The sequence below is a fragment of the Cryptococcus neoformans genome (genome assembly GCF_000091045.1).
Source record: "Cryptococcus neoformans var. neoformans JEC21 chromosome 8 sequence".
Lineage (NCBI taxonomy): Eukaryota > Fungi > Basidiomycota > Tremellomycetes > Tremellales > Cryptococcaceae > Cryptococcus > Cryptococcus deneoformans.
In genome coordinates, this window is record NC_006693.1 from 788743 (window position 1) to 811580 (window position 22838).

The 22838-nt window shown below is 46.9% G+C and overlaps 7 protein-coding genes across 7 annotated transcripts; 4 read left to right on the plus strand and 3 right to left on the minus strand.

Annotated features, from left to right (window-relative positions):
- The first annotated feature begins 55 nt into the window (after positions 1 to 55).
- Positions 56 to 3495, plus strand: CNH01350 (conserved hypothetical protein). The gene is made up of 11 exons (XM_024657654.1): positions 56 to 1224; positions 1278 to 1492; positions 1542 to 1654; positions 1707 to 1796; positions 1862 to 2144; positions 2208 to 2319; positions 2398 to 2466; positions 2526 to 2625; positions 2683 to 2845; positions 2908 to 3144; positions 3230 to 3495. Exons 1-11 carry the CDS (start codon positions 119 to 121, stop codon positions 3364 to 3366), a joined length of 2625 nt encoding a protein of 874 aa, XP_024513331.1. The 5' UTR covers positions 56 to 118; the 3' UTR covers positions 3367 to 3495.
- CNH01345 (hypothetical protein) lies at positions 3468 to 4705 on the minus strand. The gene is made up of 3 exons (XM_024658698.1): positions 4517 to 4705; positions 3629 to 4449; positions 3468 to 3565 (listed from the first exon to the last, which is right to left on the minus strand). The coding sequence occupies exons 2-3, from the start codon at positions 4393 to 4395 to the stop codon at positions 3481 to 3483; spliced, it is 852 nt and encodes a 283-aa protein (XP_024514613.1). The 5' UTR covers positions 4396 to 4449; positions 4517 to 4705; the 3' UTR covers positions 3468 to 3480.
- A 154-nt stretch (positions 4706 to 4859) lies between these two features.
- Positions 4860 to 5952, plus strand: CNH01340 (hypothetical protein). The gene is made up of 3 exons (XM_572322.2): positions 4860 to 5239; positions 5290 to 5622; positions 5677 to 5952. Exons 1-3 carry the CDS (start codon positions 4927 to 4929, stop codon positions 5874 to 5876), a joined length of 846 nt encoding a protein of 281 aa, XP_572322.1. The 5' UTR covers positions 4860 to 4926; the 3' UTR covers positions 5877 to 5952.
- Positions 5931 to 8357, minus strand: CNH01330 (endodeoxyribonuclease, putative). Its single transcript, XM_024657653.1, has 13 exons — positions 7805 to 8357; positions 7520 to 7753; positions 7402 to 7475; positions 7288 to 7354; positions 7182 to 7236; positions 7075 to 7128; positions 6849 to 7019; positions 6738 to 6809; positions 6625 to 6689; positions 6412 to 6573; positions 6308 to 6362; positions 6207 to 6253; positions 5931 to 6162 (listed from the first exon to the last, which is right to left on the minus strand). Exons 1-13 carry the CDS (start codon positions 8296 to 8298, stop codon positions 5982 to 5984), a joined length of 1731 nt encoding a protein of 576 aa, XP_024513330.1. The 5' UTR covers positions 8299 to 8357; the 3' UTR covers positions 5931 to 5981.
- A 228-nt stretch (positions 8358 to 8585) lies between these two features.
- CNH01320 (conserved hypothetical protein) lies at positions 8586 to 11268 on the plus strand. The gene is made up of 5 exons (XM_572320.2): positions 8586 to 9320; positions 9374 to 9497; positions 9550 to 9980; positions 10035 to 10414; positions 10469 to 11268. The coding sequence occupies exons 1-5, from the start codon at positions 8631 to 8633 to the stop codon at positions 11091 to 11093; spliced, it is 2250 nt and encodes a 749-aa protein (XP_572320.1). The 5' UTR covers positions 8586 to 8630; the 3' UTR covers positions 11094 to 11268.
- Positions 11269 to 11759: 491 nt separating this feature from the next.
- CNH01310 (alpha-glucosidase precursor, putative) lies at positions 11760 to 16755 on the plus strand. Its single transcript, XM_024657652.1, has 23 exons — positions 11760 to 11878; positions 11986 to 12549; positions 12604 to 13100; positions 13155 to 13213; positions 13268 to 13296; positions 13347 to 13428; positions 13477 to 13550; positions 13604 to 13784; positions 13845 to 13864; positions 14000 to 14008; positions 14056 to 14144; positions 14202 to 14252; positions 14317 to 14419; positions 14475 to 14563; positions 14623 to 14701; positions 14755 to 14831; positions 14882 to 15199; positions 15255 to 15298; positions 15357 to 15411; positions 15464 to 15576; positions 15638 to 15766; positions 15819 to 16216; positions 16275 to 16755. The coding sequence occupies exons 2-23, from the start codon at positions 12384 to 12386 to the stop codon at positions 16526 to 16528; spliced, it is 2916 nt and encodes a 971-aa protein (XP_024513329.1). The 5' UTR covers positions 11760 to 11878; positions 11986 to 12383; the 3' UTR covers positions 16529 to 16755.
- Positions 16639 to 22636, minus strand: CNH01300 (conserved hypothetical protein). The gene is made up of 31 exons (XM_024657651.1): positions 22180 to 22636; positions 21998 to 22129; positions 21742 to 21950; positions 21670 to 21689; positions 21466 to 21614; positions 21363 to 21417; positions 21293 to 21311; positions 21023 to 21247; positions 20553 to 20968; positions 20424 to 20502; positions 20318 to 20379; positions 20120 to 20266; positions 20016 to 20060; positions 19897 to 19961; positions 19823 to 19843; positions 19705 to 19766; positions 19579 to 19652; positions 19288 to 19521; positions 19136 to 19232; positions 19040 to 19083; positions 18628 to 18988; positions 18533 to 18569; positions 18398 to 18480; positions 18267 to 18346; positions 17797 to 18208; positions 17518 to 17732; positions 17329 to 17468; positions 17187 to 17265; positions 17106 to 17130; positions 16949 to 17054; positions 16639 to 16899 (listed from the first exon to the last, which is right to left on the minus strand). The coding sequence occupies exons 1-31, from the start codon at positions 22590 to 22592 to the stop codon at positions 16773 to 16775; spliced, it is 4233 nt and encodes a 1410-aa protein (XP_024513420.1). The 5' UTR covers positions 22593 to 22636; the 3' UTR covers positions 16639 to 16772.
- Positions 22637 to 22838: the final 202 nt, after the last annotated feature.

The window sequence follows — 22838 nt, forward strand, 5'->3', positions numbered from 1 at the left end:
TCGGTCTATTTATTTGTTGATCATCATCATTCATGTTCTTTGTTTGGCGCCGGCCGCCGCATCAGTCACTTCCATCTCACCCTATAATTCTCCCTCTCCCCGTACTCCCGCCATACAGATGCGGCCGCCGACTGTCTCGCATTCTGACATCCTGCATACAGCCGGCACCACCAAACACAAGCAAAGGAATCCCGACAACAGCAACGACTCGGGCTCGGACGCTTCAATCCAAGCACTCGAACACCCACCGGTTGTACGCGGGAGAAAGGATGCTCCTATAATCATAGACGACTCGGACAGCGAACAAGATGCCCGTCGGCCAGCGAAGAGAGTGAGACGGGAAGACGCCCATCCAACGATCCCTCGTCCGTCTGCGAGACAAGCACCGCCGCCGCATCGCAACGTCTCTTCGCACGCTCAGGCGCACAGAGTGCACGGATCTCCTTCAACTGCTGGTCCATCGGAAGTTTTTTCAGCTGAACGACCTGCACAGCCCGTCGCTGGTCCGCCTAAAAGGCGTTTAGCTGACCAACCTGAACAACCTGTCGCTGGTCCATCCCGGTTGTATGCATCAACAACAGTTTTGAGCCCACCTTCAATTCGCAGAACGAAGAGCCACGACGGAAAGGTCCACGAGAGCCCTGCTAAAACTCCCCGCGACAAACGGGCTAAACGGGCTGGTTCCCGTGCTCCAGTGCTATCTGAGACTGTACCGTCCGCACACACCCCTAGGTCGTTTTCCGGCCCCAGCCAGTATGCTGCACCGGCTAGTTCCCCTGCGCCTCATGGGCTACCTCCCGTAGAGTATTTAGACGACGAAGAAGAATTGCTCGCTCCACCGAATCATACTCCTGCCCCCACTTCATTTCCTGCTGCTCCGGTTGTGTTACCACCATTAGACCCAGCACATTCCGATGTCATCCTTCGCAATGTGCTCGAAATCCTCCCAGACCTCGAGCCGGAATGGGCTTCAGCGGAGATTGCCAAATACCACGCTTCAGGCCATACCGACAGGCTTGCAGAGGCCATCGTTGATCGTGCGCTAGAGCTAAAGGGAGGATATCCGAAAATGATTGAAAAGGCAAAAGAGAAAAAAAAGGAAGAAAAACCGGACGATGGCTACAAGTTGAATACATATAGGCATGCTCAACGGAGCGGACCGCAGTACTATGCTTTGGCTACCCAATACCTTGAAGCCGAATTTTCTCTAATACCCACTACATAGTAAGTCATTAGATCCACGTTTGCAGGGACCGACTTTGACCGTGCAGAAAAAGTATCCGTTCGACATTTGTCAAAACTTGTGGGAGTCTTTTCACTCCAGCGTATTATCGCCTACTTGCAGACAGCCAATCAAACCCTAAACCCTATATTGAGCTTCAAAAACCTCGAAAATCAAAAGGAATTTCCCTAATGTCGGGTGTCCGTCTCGCGGGTGATGGAGGAGAAATGGAATTTGAGAGAGAACTGGCATGGCTGGAGGAAAGACTCGGTGAGCATTTCCTTCCAGGATCAAAGGGACCGTCTGACGACGTCTATAGCCAAGGAAAACGCAGAAAAGGAGGAAGCAGACAGAAAGCAAAAGATCATTGATGAGGCTGTCGCCAATGGGCATGGGATAGAGTGCGGATGTTGTTTCGGCGATGAGATCTTGGTGCGTATCAAAGTAAGCCGCACCACGCATCACACGTCTAATCTGACTTTAGGAAAACATGTTCCAATGCGCAGAAGGTCATCTCTTCTGCAAAGAGTGCACCATGAGGAATGCGGAGACGAAACTCGGCGAGCAACAAATCGTAAGATACATCTACCCTATCCATTCCATTCCACTGGTCCAGGGCTAACGTCTCATGCTACGCAGACCATCACCTGCATGGATCTTTCCGGCTGTGAAGCTCCTTTCCCCGAATCTGAACTTGGCCGTGCTCTTTCCGATAAAACTTTCAGCTTGTACCACCGCCTCAAACAAGCTAAAGAATTAGAACTTGCCGCAATCGAGGGTCTCGAAAGCTGTCCCAGTTGCCCTTATTCTGCCATTATTGAGAATCCGGATGAGAAGCTGTTTAGGTGTATGAACGAGATTTGCGGGCAAGTCACATGTAGGAAATGCAGGAGAAAGGAACATATCCCCAAAACTTGTGAAGGTGAATCCGACCTCATCTATCTTAAATTGTTGGGAGGATTGCGGTGACTGACTGAAGCGTTAGAGATGGACAAGGAACGAAATCTTGACCGCCGACATGCAGTAGAGGATGCCATGTCTACAGCTCTTATCCGAAATTGCCCCAAGTGTACAAAACCATTCATCAAAGATTCAGGGTAAGTCGAATGTTTCTTTTGATTGAAGAAAAAAAAAGGAAAAAGAAAAAAAAGCATAGAGCTAACCTTGACCAACAGATGTAACAAAATTGTTTGCACGACTTGCAGGACCATGTCATGTTACATCTGTCGTAAAATCATTAAAGGGTGAGTGAAACGCAATTCAAAATCGGTTCAAGCATATGTAACTGACGTTCATCATCAAGCTATGAACATTTTGATCGTCAACGTCCCAATTATAATGCGGCTCCGGACAAAGGAAAATGTCGTCTGTGGGATTCTGATGCCAACCCGGATGAGGAAGCTGTGAGTATATTCTTTTCCCCTAATCGTTTAGTATTCAATTTAATTTCTTTCACACAGATCAGAGCAGCGAGAGACGCAGCGGCGGCAGAAGTAATGGCTGCAGCAGCAGCCGAAGGCGATCAAGTCAATGCAGAAGAACTCAATGTTGACATGCCTGAAGCTCGCCCCGGCCATTCTGCCATCGGGAACCGTCACTTAGCAATACCGGCCAATATACCCGGTAAGCCTTTGCCTTTGCCTTTGCTATAAACGCCTCGCACATTGCTGACCAGCTATCATCAGAAGCGAATCGTTTAGCTGCGCTCTTGCCTAATGATGTCGATATCCAACCTATACTGCAGCTTGACGCAAGACTGAGACAGTTGCGTCAGGAGCGGGCAGACCGAGCCAACCAAATTCCGGCCGCTCAGCAGCATGCTAACGTTGCTTTGAACAATTATAATGGACATATCAGACAACACGAGGAAAACATCGCTCGGATGATCAACGCTGCCTTGGCTCGTGCTCGTCCTGGTGCGCGTAAGTCAATGTTCCATTCCCTGTTGACTTTTTTTTCGCTTGTCTAACCCGTATCGTGCCTTTATCACACCATTGCCTCTAGCAGCTATAGTACCACCCGCAGGCCCCGAGTTCAGGCCGGCAGTCCCGGTTATACCAGCAAGAGCTGCAGCTGATCCAGCTGCAAGAATTATCGCACCTTTGCCGGCGAGAGCGGCAAGAAGAGGTGGAGGTAGAAGATGATCTTATAAAAAATTAAGTCGCTCTAGATTAAAAAAGAGTCATACTGTTGTAGATCTACTATACGTAACGTGATTTTAGCATTTTTTCTTCTAGGTATTCACGCTATGTTCATTATCATTGTTTGGCATGCATATCATGTACATTGAATCTTGACGCTAATAGCTTAATCTCCCCCATTTGAGTGTTGCGATAGTAGAGCCTTGTTGATAATGGTCAGCTGCAGCATAAATATCATATGATGAGAAAATCATGAAGCACTCACTTTTCGAAATCTTGCACCCACTCCGCAAAGTCTCTTCTTAGCCCCGGTAGCCTTTCCTTGGGCATCTCAAACTGCAAGCATTCTCCTACCAGTTCAGAGAACCGAGCAAAGTGCCTGTAATGTGCCGAAGGAAGACAACCATCCAACAGGTTGGAGGCATGATAGAGCAACCAGAATGACCAGCTGTCTGCCGTGCAACGTTGCCTATTCTCGACGAAGTTGGGCGGTCGAGAACCAAAACAGGAGGGAATAGAAGCACCGCATGCCGCGGTGGCCCTCCCAAGGTCTTCCCACTTCTTCTTCGGAATGACAAAAACGTCCTGCTCCATCCCTTTGACATCACCGCCAAAGAGACTGACCAGAGTCTGCAAAACGTTCTCGAAGATGAGGTGCATGAAGTCGGTAGGAAAGGATAAGGTGGATTCTATAGCTGGAAGCTTATAGAATATCGACGCACCTTTATACCATACTCGGGAGGGAGCGGTTACGATCAATCTGCTCTGCGAGATGAAAGAATCATGCGACCGAAGAGGAAAGAGAATGGGTCGTAGTCGATTTTTTCGGGATGTATATGGGATGGGGAAAGAGGTGAATAAAAGGTCCTGGAGGTCTCCTGGCAGAAGACCCGCACACAACACTTCTTCCACATGGACTCTCATTTCAGGGGGGAGATTGAGGTTGAATAAAATGATTGGCCATGTGGTGGATGAAACGCCGTCGAATGGCGAAAATCCATCGGTCGACATCGACAACGTATGCAAGAGCATATGTACCTGAAGGACACAGACATGGAGACAGCTGGATTATCACGGTAGTAAAGCCTTATTGATGATGGTCAGCTGCAGTATGAATATTATACAACGAATGAGAAAATCATGAAGCACTTACTTTTCGAAATCTTGCACCCACTCCACAAAGTCTCTTGTTAGCCGCGGTAACCTATCCCTGGGCATCTCAAGCTACAAGCATCCTCGCACCAGTTCAAAGAACCGAATGAGGTGCTTGTAGTGTGCCGAATGAAGGCAATCATCCAGCAAGATGAGGGCCAGAAAGAGCAACCAGGTGGCCCTACGTACGTATGTAGGTTTCTTTTTACGTACTTTATATGCAGTCAGTAGACTGGTGGTGGAACACTTGACTTGCCTCCACCTCGTTCCTGACGGTATTGTCCGCTTGTTGAGATTTTGCTGCAGCAGCTTCAAGTCGCCCGCCGCACTGTAACAAGGACTAAACGCATTTTGTCACCTTGCTCAGTTATTTTATCTACCAGATTTTCTAACATAGTTCATTCAAACGATATGTCTGTACCCTCTCTCAAGTCGGCACTTAAAAAGCCCACAAAGTCTTTCGACACTCCCCCCGCTGGACCCTCAAAACTGTCTGTCGCAGCAGCTGTCCCAGAGAAGTCCAAGGCCAAGGCCAAACAAAGTGTTTCGATCGCCGAAAAGCCTCAGCGTTTACGCGGCCCTGATCTTGAGAGTGAAAGTGAAGGGAATGCGAGTGGATTCGAGGATGAGAGTGCGTCCGAGGTTGAAGTGGACGAAGATGAGGAGATGAACACCGATGAGGAGATTGAGAAGGCCAAGGAGGGCAAGCCCAAGAAGTCAACAAGTGAGCGTTATGATCATTTATGAAGTGAATCTTAACTAATTCTCGGTTAGAACGAAAGAAGGCACCCACAACTGCCGCCGATTTTGGCGCCACTCTTACATCTCTTTTGGCTGACCCGCTCACCAAATCGAACAAAAAAGCCAAGACTGCTGATTCCACCAAAAAAGCTGCTGCTGCCCCCATTCTCGCACTCTCAGCACACAAGCTACCAACTAAGGCTTCTGTATCTTTAGAAGCCAAAGCAAAAAGACAACTCAAGGCCGAAAAGGAAGAGAAGGAGGACAGGGCAAGAGTGCAGAATGTCTTGGAAGGTTGGAGTGGTGATGGCGTCGTTGGTGGGCAAGAATTTGAGAGAAATTTGAGGAAGACCGCTCAGAAAGGCGGTAAGTACTATGATTGATCTTCAGCCATGGTGATATGCTAACCAGTCTTCACAGTGGTTAAGCTTTTCAACGCTATCCTCGTGGCTTCCAAGAACGCCGAAGCTGCTCAGACTACTCTATCCGAAAAGGCCAGACTCAAGCCCGAAGCGGCCAAGAAGAAGGAGAAGGACAACATCCTAGGCCGAGGTGGAAAGGAGGATGTGTTGACCAAGGAAAGCTTCTTGGAGATGGTCAGAAAGGGAAGCAGCAAGTAATTCGTCAGCCTAATGTGTATTTTGATGTGTACAATGCATAGATGTGTACAAACATGACGGCGCACTTTGTGACTTTCACTATCGCTAGCCATAGATGTGATTTCATCAAAATCCCATGTTCTTGACGATGTAATTGATCAACCTTTCGACGTCAGGAAGAGGCTGCCTATCTCCCTCTCTATCACCGCTACCATTACTGCCAACATGGTCGCTCGACCAAGATGAAGCAATTATAATCTCAATTTCAGCTTTGCGATGAAGATGCAGCATGTGGCTCAGCTCCCGCCTGGTGTTGAAGTCAGTATTGTCAAGAAGCATACACCGACTTACTTCCACTCAACAGGCAGTGTCTGGTGATCTCTGAGCATGCTCATAGCCTGTTGTGATGGGTTTGTCAGTTGTTGAGTTTCTTTTACACATTTAGTATATACCATTTGAATATCCGATTGCTCTAGAGGTATGAGATGGTCGTAACTGATGTGGAGACTTTATCATGTAAATTGATCGCCACGTCTTCGCGAAAGACCTTACATACTCGCTCCAGTGGGAAGCCCTCAGTCCCAGCCATTGCACTCTATCCCCCAGGGGTAGATCTCCGTAATCAGTCGAGTATGCGTTCGCTTTGGATCCATACATGTAAGTTGAGAGTATTTTGAGTCCATGTGGGTCCGCGTCCACCAAAGCGTACATCTTTACACTATACCGCACATCAGTTTTAGCGGCTCAGTCATCAGTGCAAAGCACTTGCCATGGAAATGTGTCAGCAATTAGGCGCAATATCTGGCGTGTAGCAAGGTCCGGAAAGCCTTTGCCCTATTAACGGGTCAGTAGGCAAACATTAAACATGCGGCATAAACTTACAGTAATGAGAACACCATGGCCAATCCTTTCATCTTGAAGAATACCAGCACCACAAAGACTCTGAAAAATTGCCTGACTTCATTAGCTCGTATGGCTTAGTAGAACGCTTACATCTTTTTCAACGATAAGTACCCAGTCAAGCCCGTTTGGTGCCTCAATAACGTCAATCTTCTCTGCAGGGTCGACAAGGTTAGCCCGGGTTGCCGAGAGGATTATTTCGTCTCCTGTACGATAACGAATGACGAGCGAAGATGAGGCGATAAGACCCTTTGCCGAAGCGCACTAATCATGCTTGTAAGGGCAATTGGAAGTCAATATTGTGACGGCAAAAACGAACGACATAGAAGTCCCTCCTTCTCAGCCCCGCCGTCGCTACCAGATCATCAACTATCTACAAGTTACGAATGAGCAAATACTCAAGGCAGGTGATCACCAGCAACAAACCTTGTCTACGACCGGCTGCCGCTCAAACAGTTGCTTGTCCCGATAATACACATCTCTGGCGAGGAGTTGGATACACTGGGAATTTTGCTCTTAATGATACACTCACCTCAGCGTAATGACATTTCTATCCAATATTGCCTCATACAAAGTTGAAGCAACACGCATAATGCAGGCTACATATGTCAACCGTGAAGCGTTGATTGTAAGGCATCACAGTTACTCATTCTCATTATGGAGCTCTGTCTGTCAGGACTTTGCAAAGGGCTATCAGGCAACATGATCGCTTGATAGGAGCTATTGCCAATGAGTTTATGGATATAGCACACAATGAATCTTACCCAGATTTCCTGTTCTTTAGCGATATTGTCACTCCAATTTTCCCCGTCTCTAAACACTGGTCTGTCTCTTTTTTTTGCTCGGCCTCGGCGGCGTAAATTTTTCGTCTTTTGAGCCCTTTTAACTCTTTTTTGTGAACCTTTGAGGTTTCATGCGAGAAAATTGTTCCCAACGAGGTTGAAATTTGTTCGAGGAAAGACAATACTATGGACTGGAGAAACTTTAGAGCATTTTCCCTATAAGGCGAACTTAAGTCTTGTTTTTGAAACGTTTGGGATCTAACACACCTTCCCTCATCAGAAACCTGGATTCCGTCCTCTATCAGACTCTCAGAATACGGCTCATCTATCACAAAGTCGTTCTCGTCATCGTCGCTGACTTCAAATTGCGTTTGTAATGATGCTGTTTGTGTTGCCGGATTACGCATTGCTTCTGTTCGACGTATCAATTGCTCAAATAGAGCTTCTTGCGCTTCTTCATTGCGGTCTTCGATATCATGGGTCGAAGCATCGCTATTAAGGTCGTCTGCTATTAAAGCCCAGACGAGGTCATCCTCATCACCAGAATCGTCATCTACCTGGATGGTATCTCGACCACTGTCTTCGGAGGAACCACTTAGGTCTATTCTATGACATGAGTTTTTTCCTTCCACGAGTAGAATATCTTTGTCTTCTTTGTCCATATGGTGAGCAGGTGAGCCAGAGTAGGAAGGAGAAGGAAGAGCTGAAAATGACTGATGAGTCGGAGAGCTTTGAGCTAAGGAAGGCATTGTACGAAGCATTCAACCCAGAAGGACAACCGATCGTAAACTCAAAGAAAGTGAGGAGTGATGCTCAATTTAAAAAACCTTGAAGGTGAATAGTAAAAAGACAAATGGCCGAGGTCATAAAGGGACGAAAGGCGGCTAGACTCGACGTCGGTATGCAGGACGCAGAACCAAACACCCATTCAAGCTACTTACGTAATACTTCGGAGCTTCGGAATTTTTCAAGGTGGCGGCTAGTCTGGCGGCTCTAACCGCCTCCACTTGGGCAAGTGGGCAAGAATTGAATTTTCGCAAGCGGACACCTTGAACAAGCTGTTCGACAACAACAGACATTAAGAGTATAAATCATGGGCAAGTCTACGAAAGCCTTCAAGAAGTTTGCCTCTTCGGGCAAACTCAAGGATACCATTCAAAAACGTCGCCAACATCAGCAAGCCAAGCGCAAGTCTGACGACATCAAAACCCAACGCGCTAAGCAGCGAGGTGCCGCTCACGACCCGGAGGACGAGTCTGAAGGTGAAGGTTCCGAAGGGGAGGACGAAGAGGATGAAAAGGAAGCCAAGAGAATTGGTAAACCTAATGCCGGAGGGAAAGCTGGTGGTGTCGCCAAGACTGTTGAAGATCTGTTTGGCGCCGGTGGACTTGACGTTGAGGACGATGAAGAATCGGAGCTGGAAGAGCTGGGATCAGAGGACGAGGATGAGGAAGATGACGGAGACGACGAAGAAGACGAGGGAGAAGGAGATCTTCTGGATGAAGAGGCCATGAAGAAGGCCATGAAGGATTTGGCGAAGAACGATCCTGAATTCTTCAAGTATCTTAAAGAAAACGACGAAGATTTGCTTGATTTTGGCCAGTCAAGCAAAGCAAACAAGGGAAAAGGAAAGCAAGATGAGGATGATGAGGATGACGAGGATGAGGAAATGGAAAGCGATGAGGACCTGCTTGAAGAAGACGAGGAGGAAGAGGAAGCCGAAAGGAAGAGGATCACGGTGACTTTGAAGATGCTTCGACAGTGGCAAGAAGGCATGCTCAGAGTGAGTTCATCTGCTATAGAGATTTGGTACAATCTAATCAGTACATACCATAGCAACACTCCATTAGATCACTTCGGAAAACTTTGATCGCCTTTAGAGCAGCAGCCCACATGAACGAAGACGACGGTGATCAAGGGAGTGGTTTGGACACTAAATACATTATTGACAGTGCTCAAGGTGAGTAATTTGTTCTTGTCATGCCAATGATTGGCTCCTAATAAAGTATTAGTCTTCAACAAAATCGTGGTTACTGCCCTTAAATTCACTCCTGTCGTCATCTCTCACCACTTCCCATATAAAACTCTGCCTAGCGGTAAAGTCAAGCTCCAGCCCCCCAAGAAAACCAACCAAACCCTCAACCGACTTATCCTCTCTCACTTCTCGACTCTGCTGCACCTCATCAAATCACTCCCCACGACTCCGTCTAGCGTTGCTTCTAAGAAGGACGAAGGTGCCAGTGGATTGCTGTTGACGGCTGTTGGCGAGAGTACAAAGTTGATCCCCTGGGTCCTTAGTGCGAGAAAACATTTGAGGGCATACCTCAAGGTACTCTTGGATCTCTGGAGCTCGGCTGGTGATGATGTTAGGATCGCTTCGTTCCTGGCGGTAAGGAAATTGTTCGTCGCTGGAGATGATGCGGTCAAGGATCTTTGTTTACGAGTGAGTTACATTATAATCATGCTATTCTAGACTTTGTGACTGATGATTTTGCAGAACATTTACCGATCGCTCCTTCCCCCTCTCCGTAATACCACTCCGCATACCCTTCCTTCTCTCAACCTCATGAAAAACACTGCCTCTGAGCTTTATCAACTCGCTCCCTCTCTTTCTTACCAGCATGCCTTCGGTTTCATCCGTATGCTTGCTGTGCATTTGCGTAATGTTGTGCGGTCAAGCACCACCGGCAAGGCAGGTGACAACCAGCAAGCCTTCAAGACTGTTTACAACTGGCAATATGTCCACTGTATCGATTTCTGGAGTCAGGTATTGGCTGGTGCGGCTAGCGTGGAGAACCAGAAGGCGAACGCGGGATTGGAAAGTCCTTTGAAGCCATTGGTCTATCCCCTTGTTCAGATTGCTTTGGGTGCTGTTCGGTAAGTTCTCAAAAGCACGGTAGCGTATGAGTCGATAGTTAACGAAAAGTATAGACTCCTTCCTTCCTCGCGATACTTCCCTCTCCGATTCCACATCCTTCATTCTCTCCTCCGTATCATCAGTCGCACCGGCACTTACATTCCCCTCGCCCCCTTCCTTCTCGAGATCCTCGATTCTACCGAGTTCAGACGCGCCAACCCCAAGAAGGGTACTATCAAGCCTCTTGACTTTGAGTACATCATCCGTGCCCCTGCGGCTTATCCCAAGACTCGAGTCTTCCAGGAAGGCTTGGGTGAAGAGCTGGTGTTCCTTTTGGGAGAATACCATGCCGCTGTCTCAACGCAAATTGCCTTCCCCGAAATGGTTTTGCCTGTTATCTTGACCATCAAGAAACACATCAAGAAGGGGTCTGCTGGTTCCCCCAAGGTTGTCTCTTCCCTCAAGGTCCTCGTTGAGAAACTCGAGGCTACCCGAACGTTCATCGAGAACAAGCGTCGGAACGTCTCTTTTGCTCCTAGGGATAGGGCGGAGGTCGACAGGTTTTTGGAGGGACAAGGGCCTGAAGTGACCCCCGTTGGAAACTGGATGAGATTGCAGAGGAAGATCAGGGATCAGAAGAGGTCAGAAGTAGAGAAGGCTTTGCGTGAGGAACAGGACGAGGATGAGGACAGCGAGTAGATCGGCCCATGATGACAAGTAGTAGTAATGGGTTGCGGGGAATTTGTTGAAGAATTCAGGGCTATTTCCTCTAATTTCTCGATAGACTTTTCTAACTTGATGACACGCATGTATACTCCAGGTCATTTTCTACTTTTTGCTATACTATATGCGATGTAAGATACACAATATCCCGCATGACCATCGATGGTGGAGTACCGCTGTTAAATGACCGCTGACGAGCTTACTCAAGTATCCGATGCGAAAATTCTCTACCGGTTATTCCTGATGTGATTATTTTTCCCACCCTGATTATCAGGAGTCGTACGTTATAGATAGATGATGCCCGATGCCGCAAATCAAAGAAGAAAGAGGACATCATGCTTTTAGTTCCGTTCTTCTTTTGACCCGCTTGTTGACCCTCAATTTTGTTTGCTGCTTCACTACCTTCGGGCGACTTTTCTTTCCGCTATGTTTTCTCTGGATCACTGACCATCTACCACCACTCCCGTATTCCTTGTTTTGACATGTGCCCAATGTCAAAAAAAGTGGTGATATTTCAGTAGTATGAAGGATGATGAAAGAGTCACAAAGATGCGAAGGATGTGCCTGGACTATTGATAGTTTGTGTTGCGGGGCGCCTTTTTCCGACGATCACACTTTCCGGAAGACGTCATCATTTCTCAACGTTTTCCACTTCCTTCAGTCTGCGTTAGCGTGACTCATCGACACCTATCCTCATAGTATCCTCCCTCCCCCCTTTCCCTTGCGGCCTCCATTTCCAACCTGCCCATGCTCCAGACCTTGTAAGCTATCTAATCCTCGTCGACTCTGAGGAATCTGTGGGATTTTGCCGTCAAGGAACCGCACGAGCCAGGACGTAATGCTAATCTTCACCACCTGACCTGAACAGCCGGATAAGCTTCGCCGTTATCGATCATTTTACGCCCTTATATCTAGGGAATGAATACGCAACCACTGGTGTTCTTTGCCTCGGTGCACATGGCGCCGCCCACGCCGCATTTGATATAGTATCGTCATATATCCACCGAGCCCCGTATTCCATATATAGTCGTTGAAGATGCGGGACCCCAAGGTGAGAGTACCGGCGGGCATTTGGTGCCTGGTATATCTAGCCGAACTTGTGATCAAAAGTTGCAAGGAGCTTCGCATGGAAACATTTATGCAGACGGGAAAGATTGCCGGTTCAAGAGATTGGAGAGTGCTTACCGCATCGACGCTGCCATTCACATAAGAGACTATTATGCATAGCTCTTTCAAGACCTTCCTTTCTCGTCCCCCACATCTGCTATGACTCTTTTATTCCAGTTTCTCACCTTGCTTCTCCCCATACTGGCAGGAGCCATTCCTGCATACAGGCCTGCCACCCTCGAGTCTTTCCAACTACGAGATCAAAGCAGCTGGGCCGTTGCCAGTCAGCAACCTGACTTCTCTGGTGATGTCACACAGTGCAAGGGTAAGCAGTCTTACCATGTACTTACCGATATATGGCAGCTGACAACACTTCCAGGCTACGCCATTAATTCTGATTCAGTCAGGCAAACATCCACAGGTGGAATCTCTGCTCAGCTCGACTTAATTACCTACTGTTCCGCGTATGGCACAGACATTCCATCTCTTACCCTTTCCGTTGAGTACGAGACTTCATCGCGACTACATGTCCACATCTATGACACTCCTGTCAAGCAATTCCAGATTGATGACAACATCTTACCTCGCCCGAAACGAACCCTCTTTGGGACAGATAGTGCTGACAAATCGGATCTCAAGTTCGACTACGAGAACAGTCCTTTTGCTTTCTGGGTCACTCGGAAGTCAGATGGCGAGATCTTATTCGATACCAGAAAGGATGGTATCCCCATTCATGAAGACCCTTCAGACATCTTGGGGTCTCCTAGCAACTACACAGTTATGCCTGCTCATCCGCTCGTCTTTGAGGATCAATACCTGCAGTTGAGCTCCAAATTGCCTGTCGGAGCGAACATCTACGGCTTGGGCGAAGCTGTTGTAAGTATCTATCTCAATGTCAAATCTTTTTGAATTACTCTGACATTTTTACAGTCCGGGAGTGGCTACCGCAGAAACTCGAGCTCCACCGTGCAGACAATGTGGGCAAGAGAGTAAGTGAATGTTGGGGGACTGCAGCGGTGACAGCTAACGACAATGTTACTCAGTATCGCTGACCCTGTCGATGAAAACCTTTGTCAGTTTCTCATTAATCGTTCGTTCTGGATTTACTAACATGCATCGCAGACGGTACTCATCCCTTCTACATGGAGGTAAGGTATAACGAAACCTCCTGCACTCTTGCTTCACATGGCGTATTCCTGCGAAAGTAGGCCTATTCTCTGTAGAAGATCGGAAGATGCTAATATATTCACAGCTCGAATGGTATGGACGTTGTCCTCCGAGATGGTGCTATTCAATACCGAGTCATTGGTGGTACACTCGATCTCTGTAGGCATCGCATTTCTCGTCCCCCTTTATGTCGTATCTAACCATTCTATCAGACTTCGTTTCCGGTCCAAGCCCCAACGATGTAACCGAACAATACGTATCCACCGTCGGCCTTCCGCAATCCATGCCTGAATGGTCCTTTGGATTCCATCTTTGTCGATGGGGTTATACTTCCGCCAACGACACTCTCTCAGTTGTCAATAGGATGAGAGACGCTGGGATTCCTTTGGAGACGTGAGTATTTGTGATTTTCTCGGCCGTTCAAGGCATGCAAGCTGACATCAAGCTGCGTAGACAATGGAATGACATCGACTGTAAGTCATGATATTCGGATAGACTCTATTACGTTTGCACATAAACTGATATATTCGGGCCATGCCTTCCTCTTTCCGCACAACCAAAAACGCTCTGATGTCGATCTTCACTGAACATCCGATCTTGGTTGATAGGGATGAGGAGTGAGTAGTGACGAATCACCATGTTCTTTGGCTAATATGAGGTGAAGGCTACAGAGAATTCCAATTTGACCAGAACTATGGAGAGGTCGATTACCGAAACCTAGTGGAGACTCTTCACTCTCGCAACCAGCACTACGTAGGTTTCGTTGAATATTGGCAGCTGTCAGATTGTGGTGCTAATTATATCTCACAGATTCCCATATTCGACGCGGCTATCGGTCATCCGCTCAATGCTACGGATAGGGTATGTTCCTACCTGTCTCAGCTTCGTGAAATTATTAATACTGATATCAACTACTCTATAATAGTTCGATGTATATGACAAGGGTCACGAACTTGGAGTTTGGATGAGAAACCCTGATGGTACTGAGTACGTCGGTGCCGTCTGGCCAACTTTCGCCGTCTTCCCAGGTAAATAGATACCTTTAGCTTTCACCCATGAATATTGGCTAATAGGTTATAACAGACTGGTTCCACCCCAAGATGCAGGAGGTTTGGACAGAGGCCTTCTACAATTACTCCCAGATTGTCGATTTTGACGGTATCTGGCTTGATGTAGGTTGTAATCAGTTGCAGATCGACAAGTTTGACTCATTTAACTGACCGCTCGATAGATGAATGAACCGTCATCTTTCGTCGACGGTTCTGCCAGCAACTCTACAATGTCTTTGGAGAATACTACAGTCATTCCTCGTATGTGTTTTGGCGACCCAGGCATCAGGGAAGAGGCTAACCATAGGTGGCAGCCGATTATTCTACCGTCGCATTCCCTACTGACTGGCCTGAGGGTTATTCAAATGTGACTGGCATCAGCGGTAACGTCGTAAGTCGCCATTGCCTCCTACCAAATAAATCTTCGCTGAAAGCATTCAGACTGTAGATGGCGCCCTCACTTACGGTGCAGATGGCGACGCCGCTAAGAACACCGCTCTTCGTCGTTCCCTCATCGGTCGAGACGATGTTCTCACCATTCCTTACGTTGACGTCCCTCCCTACCCTATCAACAACGGTTACGGGAGATTATCCGCCAAGACAGTCAGCCCTAACGCTACCCATTATGGAGGTCTTCAAGAATACAGTGTTCATAATCTTTGGGGTTCCATGGAAGAGGATGCTACGAACAACATGTTCTTAGCCTTAAAGCCTGGGAAGAGGCCATTCATGGTTTCTCGATCTACGTTTGCCGGCAGTGTGAGTAATCATATTTTGGATACGTACTTCCGGGCGAGCTAAAACTCAAAAACAGGGTCGAAAGACCGCTCATTGGCTCGGTGACAACTTCTCCACTTTGTGAGTTTACGGCCATCATTCATCATTCTTGAATATTTTGCTTACCTAACCGCTTCAGTGCCTATATGAAGAGGTCTATCCAAGGCGTCTTACAGTTCAACTTGTTCGGTATCGTGAGTCAAATATGGACTGATTTAATGTCTAGTGCTGACAAGACGTTTGCAGCCCATGGTTGGCCCTGACGTCTGTGGCTTTAATGGCAACACGGATGAAGAGCTTTGTAACCGATGGATGCAACTTGGTGCTTTCTTCCCATTTTTCAGGAACCACAACATCAAGTAAGTAGCCCATCTAACTAATTTAGGGATGAAGGATGAGTCATTGATCCAGGTTTCGTAGATCTGCAATTAGCCAAGAGCCTTATGTTTGGGACTCTGTCCGTGATGCCAGTATCAAGGCCATCAACGCAAGGTATCAGATGTTGCCTTACTGGTCCACATTATTCGCCAAGTCCTCTCTTGCCGGAACGTGGGTTCTGATCGCTCCCTAATCACGAAGATGCTAATTTTTTCGCTTAAAGTCCTGCCGTTATTCCCCTCTTCCATGAGTTCCCCTCCCCCAGTTACCTTGACAACGACTACCAGTTCCTCATTGGTCCCTCTGTACTTGTCACTCCAGTACTTCAACCTAACGAGTCAACTGTAGTTGGCCAATTCCCCACCATGAATGATGTTTTCTGGGTTGATTGGTGGACTCACTGTAAACTTGACACTTCTTCCGGCGAAGATGTTACTCTCGATTTGCCTCTCGGAAACATAGGTGTGCACGTCAGGAGTGGTAGTGCTTTGTTGCTCTACGACGAGCCTGGTTATACTGTCAAGGAGACAAAAGATAATGGTTACGCTATACTGGTCGTGCTTGACGGCAAAGGTTACGCGGAAGGCGATGCCAAAATTGATGATGGTGAAAGTTTGCCTGGTGGGTTTTCTCCTTTTATCTGGATATTCCGCAATCAAGGCTGACCCATTGGCTGCAGTCACCGAACAGACTTGCCTCACATTTAAATCCACTGATTCCTGCAAACTCTCTTCCACAGCTGTCGGCAGCTACACCATTGCTGGCAAGCTCAAGACTATTACCATTGTTGGTGTTTGGACTGAACCTTCCGAAGTCACCCTCAACGGTAGCAAGGTCCAAGATAGCCAGGTTGAGTATGACAAGAGCTTAGGCAGAATCAAAATTACCGGTCTTGTTCAGGACCTCAATTCTGCCTGGGAGCTTATGTGGTAAAGGACAATATTTTCAAAAAGCAGACTTGTTAATGGACGAAACAAACGGACTTATAATATCTAGCGCTGCGCTGCCATATTTGTGTTCCGCAAAATATAGTAATTGTAAATGATATAGTGAATCGCCAACATGTATTCAATCAAAACTTCTACCGAATCCAGCAGTATAAAATCGAATATGTAGATGAGCGGTAATGCTCAAGACAGTCCCTAGAACAGCAATTCCGTACAAGATGAATCTTCTACTATCTGATTCCTCCAACCCTCGCCGCCAAAGATGCCCAGGCCATAATCCTCCACGCTATACATACAGCGATCATGACCCCCACAAACTTCCCCGTGTCAAGATCGTGCCAGTTGAATAATGCAAGACTGATATACAATCAGCGATGCCTGCAGTAATTTGGTCAGTTTAGCTTACAGTTGCTCGCCACTTTGAGCCACACATGCTCCTGATGAAATTTCCTCATTGGTACAATGGAATTCTAAACCGACAGCCTCGTTGATAATTTGAATTCTCGTCGCGGCTACGCCACCAATACCTCAGATTACAGTTCATTTGCCTGATTGCGACCCACCTTTAACGCATGTACCCCAGGCAATCTATAAAAATAACATAATCAGTTTATGTACAACATTACCCCGTGTTGATGACTTACGGCTGCCAACCAAGCAGGCACAGATAGCGATATGACACCACTGACTTGTCCAATGAGTGAGAGAAAAGTGGAAACGACTCTGATTGAATGATGATCCGAGATAAGCCTCCAATGACACTCTTGTTCTAGTTAAAATGCTCACGTTACGGTCAAGCCTTCCGTCTGAATCCAGCTTCCAAAGATCATAGCAAAACTTTCACCCATATTGACCATTGCCCAGATCGATATGGAGTATTCGAAATATATTCTTGCTGAAGTCTGCATACCTATAGCGACGTTCATCTACATCCAAGTTAACTCTAAATTCATTCAAAAAAGTATATGTACTCACGATAGCACCGTAGCCGAACCCGCCCAGCAACTCAAATCCAACCTCGACCAAAGAGTAAGTAATCATAAAGGTTGCCGGTGAGTACCGAGCAGAAGACTTAGCCTCGTGAAGGTAGAGATTCCTATCGGCAGGGAATATTGACATGGCATTGAGAAGACCGACGAAAGCGATTGCTGAAGTGGACTCAATAGTGACACCGATTCGATCTTGAGCACCTGTGGTAAAAGATCTATTAGAAAAGGGACCATATAAGAGATGTAAAAGCTCAGAAGAACGAACCTGCTGGTCCATAAGTAAGCCTTTGGAAGAATAAAATAAACAATGCTCCCAATAACGGGGTCTGCGCTAGTCTGTTGAAAAACACATCCTTGCGCCTCCATAGATTTTTCCAGTGTCTCTCCAACACGACAGGCAAAGCTATCTTCATCGGTGTAGTTCCTTCTCCGTGTTTGATAATCGCAGAGTCTGCGCCATTCTTGTCTTGTTCATCTCCATTTTCCTGTCCAACTGATTGGATTCGCCATTGAGATGTAAGGCCGTTGACTCGAGTTAATGACTGGTGATGGTAGGAGACTCGAGGATCGATGGAGACAAGATCCAAAAGGTGATCGGCGGGATTGAAAAATTCGGAAGGCATGGCGTGATTAATGGAAGCAAAGTACTGGACGGCATCCGAACGTTTTCCAGTATACTGTCAAGAGGGTAATCAGCTAGGGTCCAAGGGGTGCCTTGGAACGACAGATGCTCACAGCTATGGTACCTCCCTTTGCCAACAAAGTGACGTTGTCAGTAAGCTTCCAGATGTCACTGCGTGGCTGATGAATAGTAGCTTTGCCCTATGTTTAGCGTCTGATACATTCACATGAAGTTGGGAGCGTACCTATAACTGTCCGTCCAGTAGCCGCAATATCGCGTAAAACGTGCATGACCCCGAGAGCAATACTAGCGTCAAGTCCAGAAGTTCTGATAACGAATAAATCAGTACTGTGGCAGACCTGAAGCATAAGAAACGCACGGCTCGTCAACCACCAAGACCGCGGGGTCATTAATCACTGAAGATTATGCTCGCATAAGTCACTGAAATTGGACCATTTGTGACCAGCAACTCACTTTGCACAGCTAGACTCAATCTTCTTTTCTCACCGCCACTAATACCTTTTAACAAAGCCCCACCAATCGGAAGATCTGCACAGTCCTTGAGTCCCAGCATTCTCAACACTGTTTCCGCCCTCGCAACCTTCTGCTTCTTGGGCATCTTAACCGGAAGTCGTAATATAGCAGCATAGGTGAGTGTTTCACGAACAGTGAGTGAAGGTAGGTGCCAATCATCATCTTGTTCTACGAAAGCGACATTGGATTGGGTGGTACGAGAAATGGGCTGGTTTGCGAAGAGAAGAGTACCCGAGATCGTGTAATGTGAAAGGGGACCTGGATTGAGTTGTCTTCCGGCGATCAGTTGCAAGAGTGTTGACTGTAATTCTATCAGTAGCCGTGCTCAATCCTTGATATCAAAGGCACCTACCTTCCCGGCTCCAGAAGGTCCCAAAATCGCTGAAACTTCACCGGCTACCCAAAGCAAATGAGGTTTGGTCACCTATATCTCACAAAATGCACTTACCCGGAAAATCCAAAGATAAATCATTCAAGATGATCTTTTCCCTATCCTTGAGGGGCCCTCTCCCTCGTCTCTTCCACATCAAACTGAGATTTCTCACCTGTAAACCAGGATGTCATTAGCCTCTCGACATCCGTCAACGCTGATATACTTACAGATACATCGATTTTATCCCTCGTGATATGACTTTCCCTCACATCAGTCTCTTTGCCACGATGATGCGAGTCAATTTCTGAGGCGTGTTTCACTCCACCAGCAGGCAATCCCCATAGAACAACACATGCCAAAGCGTATTCGATGATTGCAAGACCAATCAGTCCTCCAAACCACACTCCAATGTTGATGGTGTAATCAAAGTTGAGGCCATTCAAGACATTGTTACCCCGACACTATGACAAAATAGCCATTAGTAAGTGTAGCTCGGAGATTGTATAAAGAGCGTTCACTTGATTCAGATTGGCGTTTGATTCTGCCGGGCAATCGAATACTCGGTCTTTAAACTGCGTCGTCGCAATGATTCCTAGGACTTGGTTTGAGATATAATCGATTTGGACTAGATAGGAGGCGCTCACGAAAAGAGTAAAAGTAAGGGCTTATCCATCTGATCCATGCCACATACACAGGCACATTCGTCCTGGAGAAATCAAGCTGAGCAAAACGCCACCTATGGAAAGTTGGAACACGACCTACAATATGAACCCGGAGCTCATACTGATAGCGTAATTGTCAGCGCCGGATCACTCAGATACATATAAATGCCGTACATTTGAAATAAATTCAGTGAGTTTCCCAGCATGGATGCCGCCGAAAAGGACCTGAGTAATGAGGCCTAAAATAATTCGTCAATGAGTGACTTGCAACGAGCCACTTGTTGACGACCCACAGAGAGCAACGCCAAACCCTGAGTGGTAAATTGTACAAGAATGGTCTATTTCACTGTGTGTCAGCATACCATGACTTGACCTGCACAGTCCTAACTAGACGCACAGATGCGATACTGATGAAAAGATTTGCCGCCAGCTCATCTGTACGAAGCTTTGATATGAAATATACCAAGACAACATAGATGGTGGGTGATAAGATACTGGGAACGAGATACGAAATAAAATCAGAGAGTACATAGGGGATAACGTCCTGTATCACATGGTCAGCGATGCATATATTTATTTGGTGATGGTCACATACGTAAAGACGGTCTTCTCTTTCTCGATCAAAGATGACAAGGTCGGTACAGAATTTGTAGATCCCTAAATTTGGTTAGGGAGTACTTTTTTCCATGGCACTCACTTACAAAACACCTGTTGTAGATAAAATACACCTGGTATGAGCTGGAAACTCAGGTTTTTCAAACTTTGAATACCAGTGGGTGTCTGAACCGGTCGTTGGTTATTTTCCAAGAACGCAAGAGGTATGAACTTACTTCAGGTAGTTGGTAGTACGTTACGCCAATGATGACCCCTAATAACACCGCCTGTATTGCAAATCCGACTAACTGCGGCACGTTTCTGTATACATTTCGATGTGCCCTGGCAGTTAGCACCCTTGTTTGCTTCCATAGTCCCGGTCGTTGCTCATCCCTAGCACCTATATCTCGTGAAGCATCGTCTCCGCCTACCCCGTTACTTGAGACCTCATCAGAATTGTTTCCTTGAGGTGAAAGGTTATCGATGGATATGAAGGAAGTTGAGCTTCGCATGGATGCTTTTTCGAGGTTATCGGCCCAGTGAGCTGGGGAGCGATTGTTCCAAGCTTGGACTAATGAGCGAACGCGTGCGATAGAAGCCTCTTCATTCTCAGGGGTACGATTATCAACAGATGAGACGTCGATCAAGAAATCTGTATCGATTGTCAATTAATAAATGTCATTTTCATGATAGAAACGCGATAGACCTAGCGGGTTGACTCCTCGCTCAACTTCATGCCCAAGGCTATAAAACCACGCCAGGCAGTCCTTCCGAAGCCCAGAATACACAATTTCACCCTTGGATAAAAGTGCTATTCGGTCGAAAATCTCAAAAGCGTCTGAACGAGGGGCGTGGATTGATAGAATGATAGTTCGTCCTCGACGAGCAAGCTGTGACAAGGTGAGAAGCAATAAATATGATGTGAAAGCGTCTACAACAAATCAGTGGCGTCAAAAAGGGCTAAACAAGGACATACCCAGGCCAGATGTAGGTTCCTAAGCACAGTCAGCCGGTGACTTCAACTCTGTATCAACCACTCTACTCACATCCAGAATTAGTACGCTAGGTAGAGTAACCAAGGCACAGCCTATCGACAACCGCCTACCATCTTATCAGCAGGTATTAACACAATTTCTCGACAAGACGCACCTCTTTTCTCCACCTGATATACCCTTTCTTAAGGGACCACCAACAACAGTATCGGCGGCATCTCGTAAACCTAGCTCATCAATAGTTTGTTCCACGATAAAACTTATCGCTTCATCTGACAAATGATTTGGGAGTCTGAGTTTGGCTGCCTGTTAAAGATGTGTTAGTCGGCAAGGTTCCAAAGTGAGCAACGCATGCCCCTACATAGGTTAATGTTTCTCGAACTGTACGGCATATTTAGCACATCTCTTTAGGGATTGCGATACTACGACCCACCGGTTAAGCACTCTACCAAGAAATCCTGTTGCCTCACAAACCCTATACGCTTTTTCATTTGCCCTTTCTCTAGTTTTATCCCTCTCCTGACACCCGCATGCGGTTCTACAGAGAAATAAGCCACTTCGCCATTGGCAGTGGGTAAACCGGATACGCGATTTGCAATAGCATTCAACAGGGTCGTCTTGCCTGATCCTGAACCGCCCAGTCTAAAGGATGGTCAAATCTTGATCCAAAAAGTATCCGCTTAACTTACATTGCCAGAACCTCTCCATTCTGGCACTCGCAGCTGACATCTTGCAGAATCCACTTCTTCTTTGGCTTTCCTGGCTCCTCTTCATCCTTTTCCTTCCTCTTGGCAAAGACCTTAAATAGGCTGGGTACCCATCTGCCATGCGTCAATCTTAGCGATAACATCAAAAACCCTATCCGACTTACCTAAGAGCTTTGCGATTCGGCACGCCTATTGTAAGTTTTTCCACTACCAAATCATACGGCAGAGGCGGTGGTAAATTGAGAAGGGCGTTTTTCCTCCAGTCTTCGTTTTCCCTGTGTAATCTCTCTTGCTCTTCTAATTTGACCACGGTAGATGGGTTGTTAATTTGTGAAGGTGTTACCGGGGGTATGTCGGTGTGCTGGATCGGCACAAGTTCGAGATCTTCGACGATGTTGCAATTGGAACTGGGCTGTACTGACTCTCGATCTGGCAGTGGTTCAGAGCTTCGCCTTTGCTGATCGTTTTCTCCCAGACATTCCTCCATACTTGACAAGCCTTGTTCGGGCGAAGCTGCATCAGTCGTCAATAATCGCGACGGCTCCACACCCGCATCTTTTAATTTCTGATCACCCATGTGACTTCACTACAGGCTTGTGCAAGCCTCATGGATGCCGGGTGATATACGTTGTACTAATAGAGACGATTATGTGATTAAAGTCAGTGTCCATTGGTTTGCAGGTGGAGATGGCCGTTGTCGATCGGAACGTGGGATATGACCAAAAAGTGACTCACCTATTGCGTTAGCCCTTCAGTATGCACAGTCCGGGTTTTTGCTACTGGGATCCGGACATTCTGTTATTCAGTTGGCTGCTGTATGCAG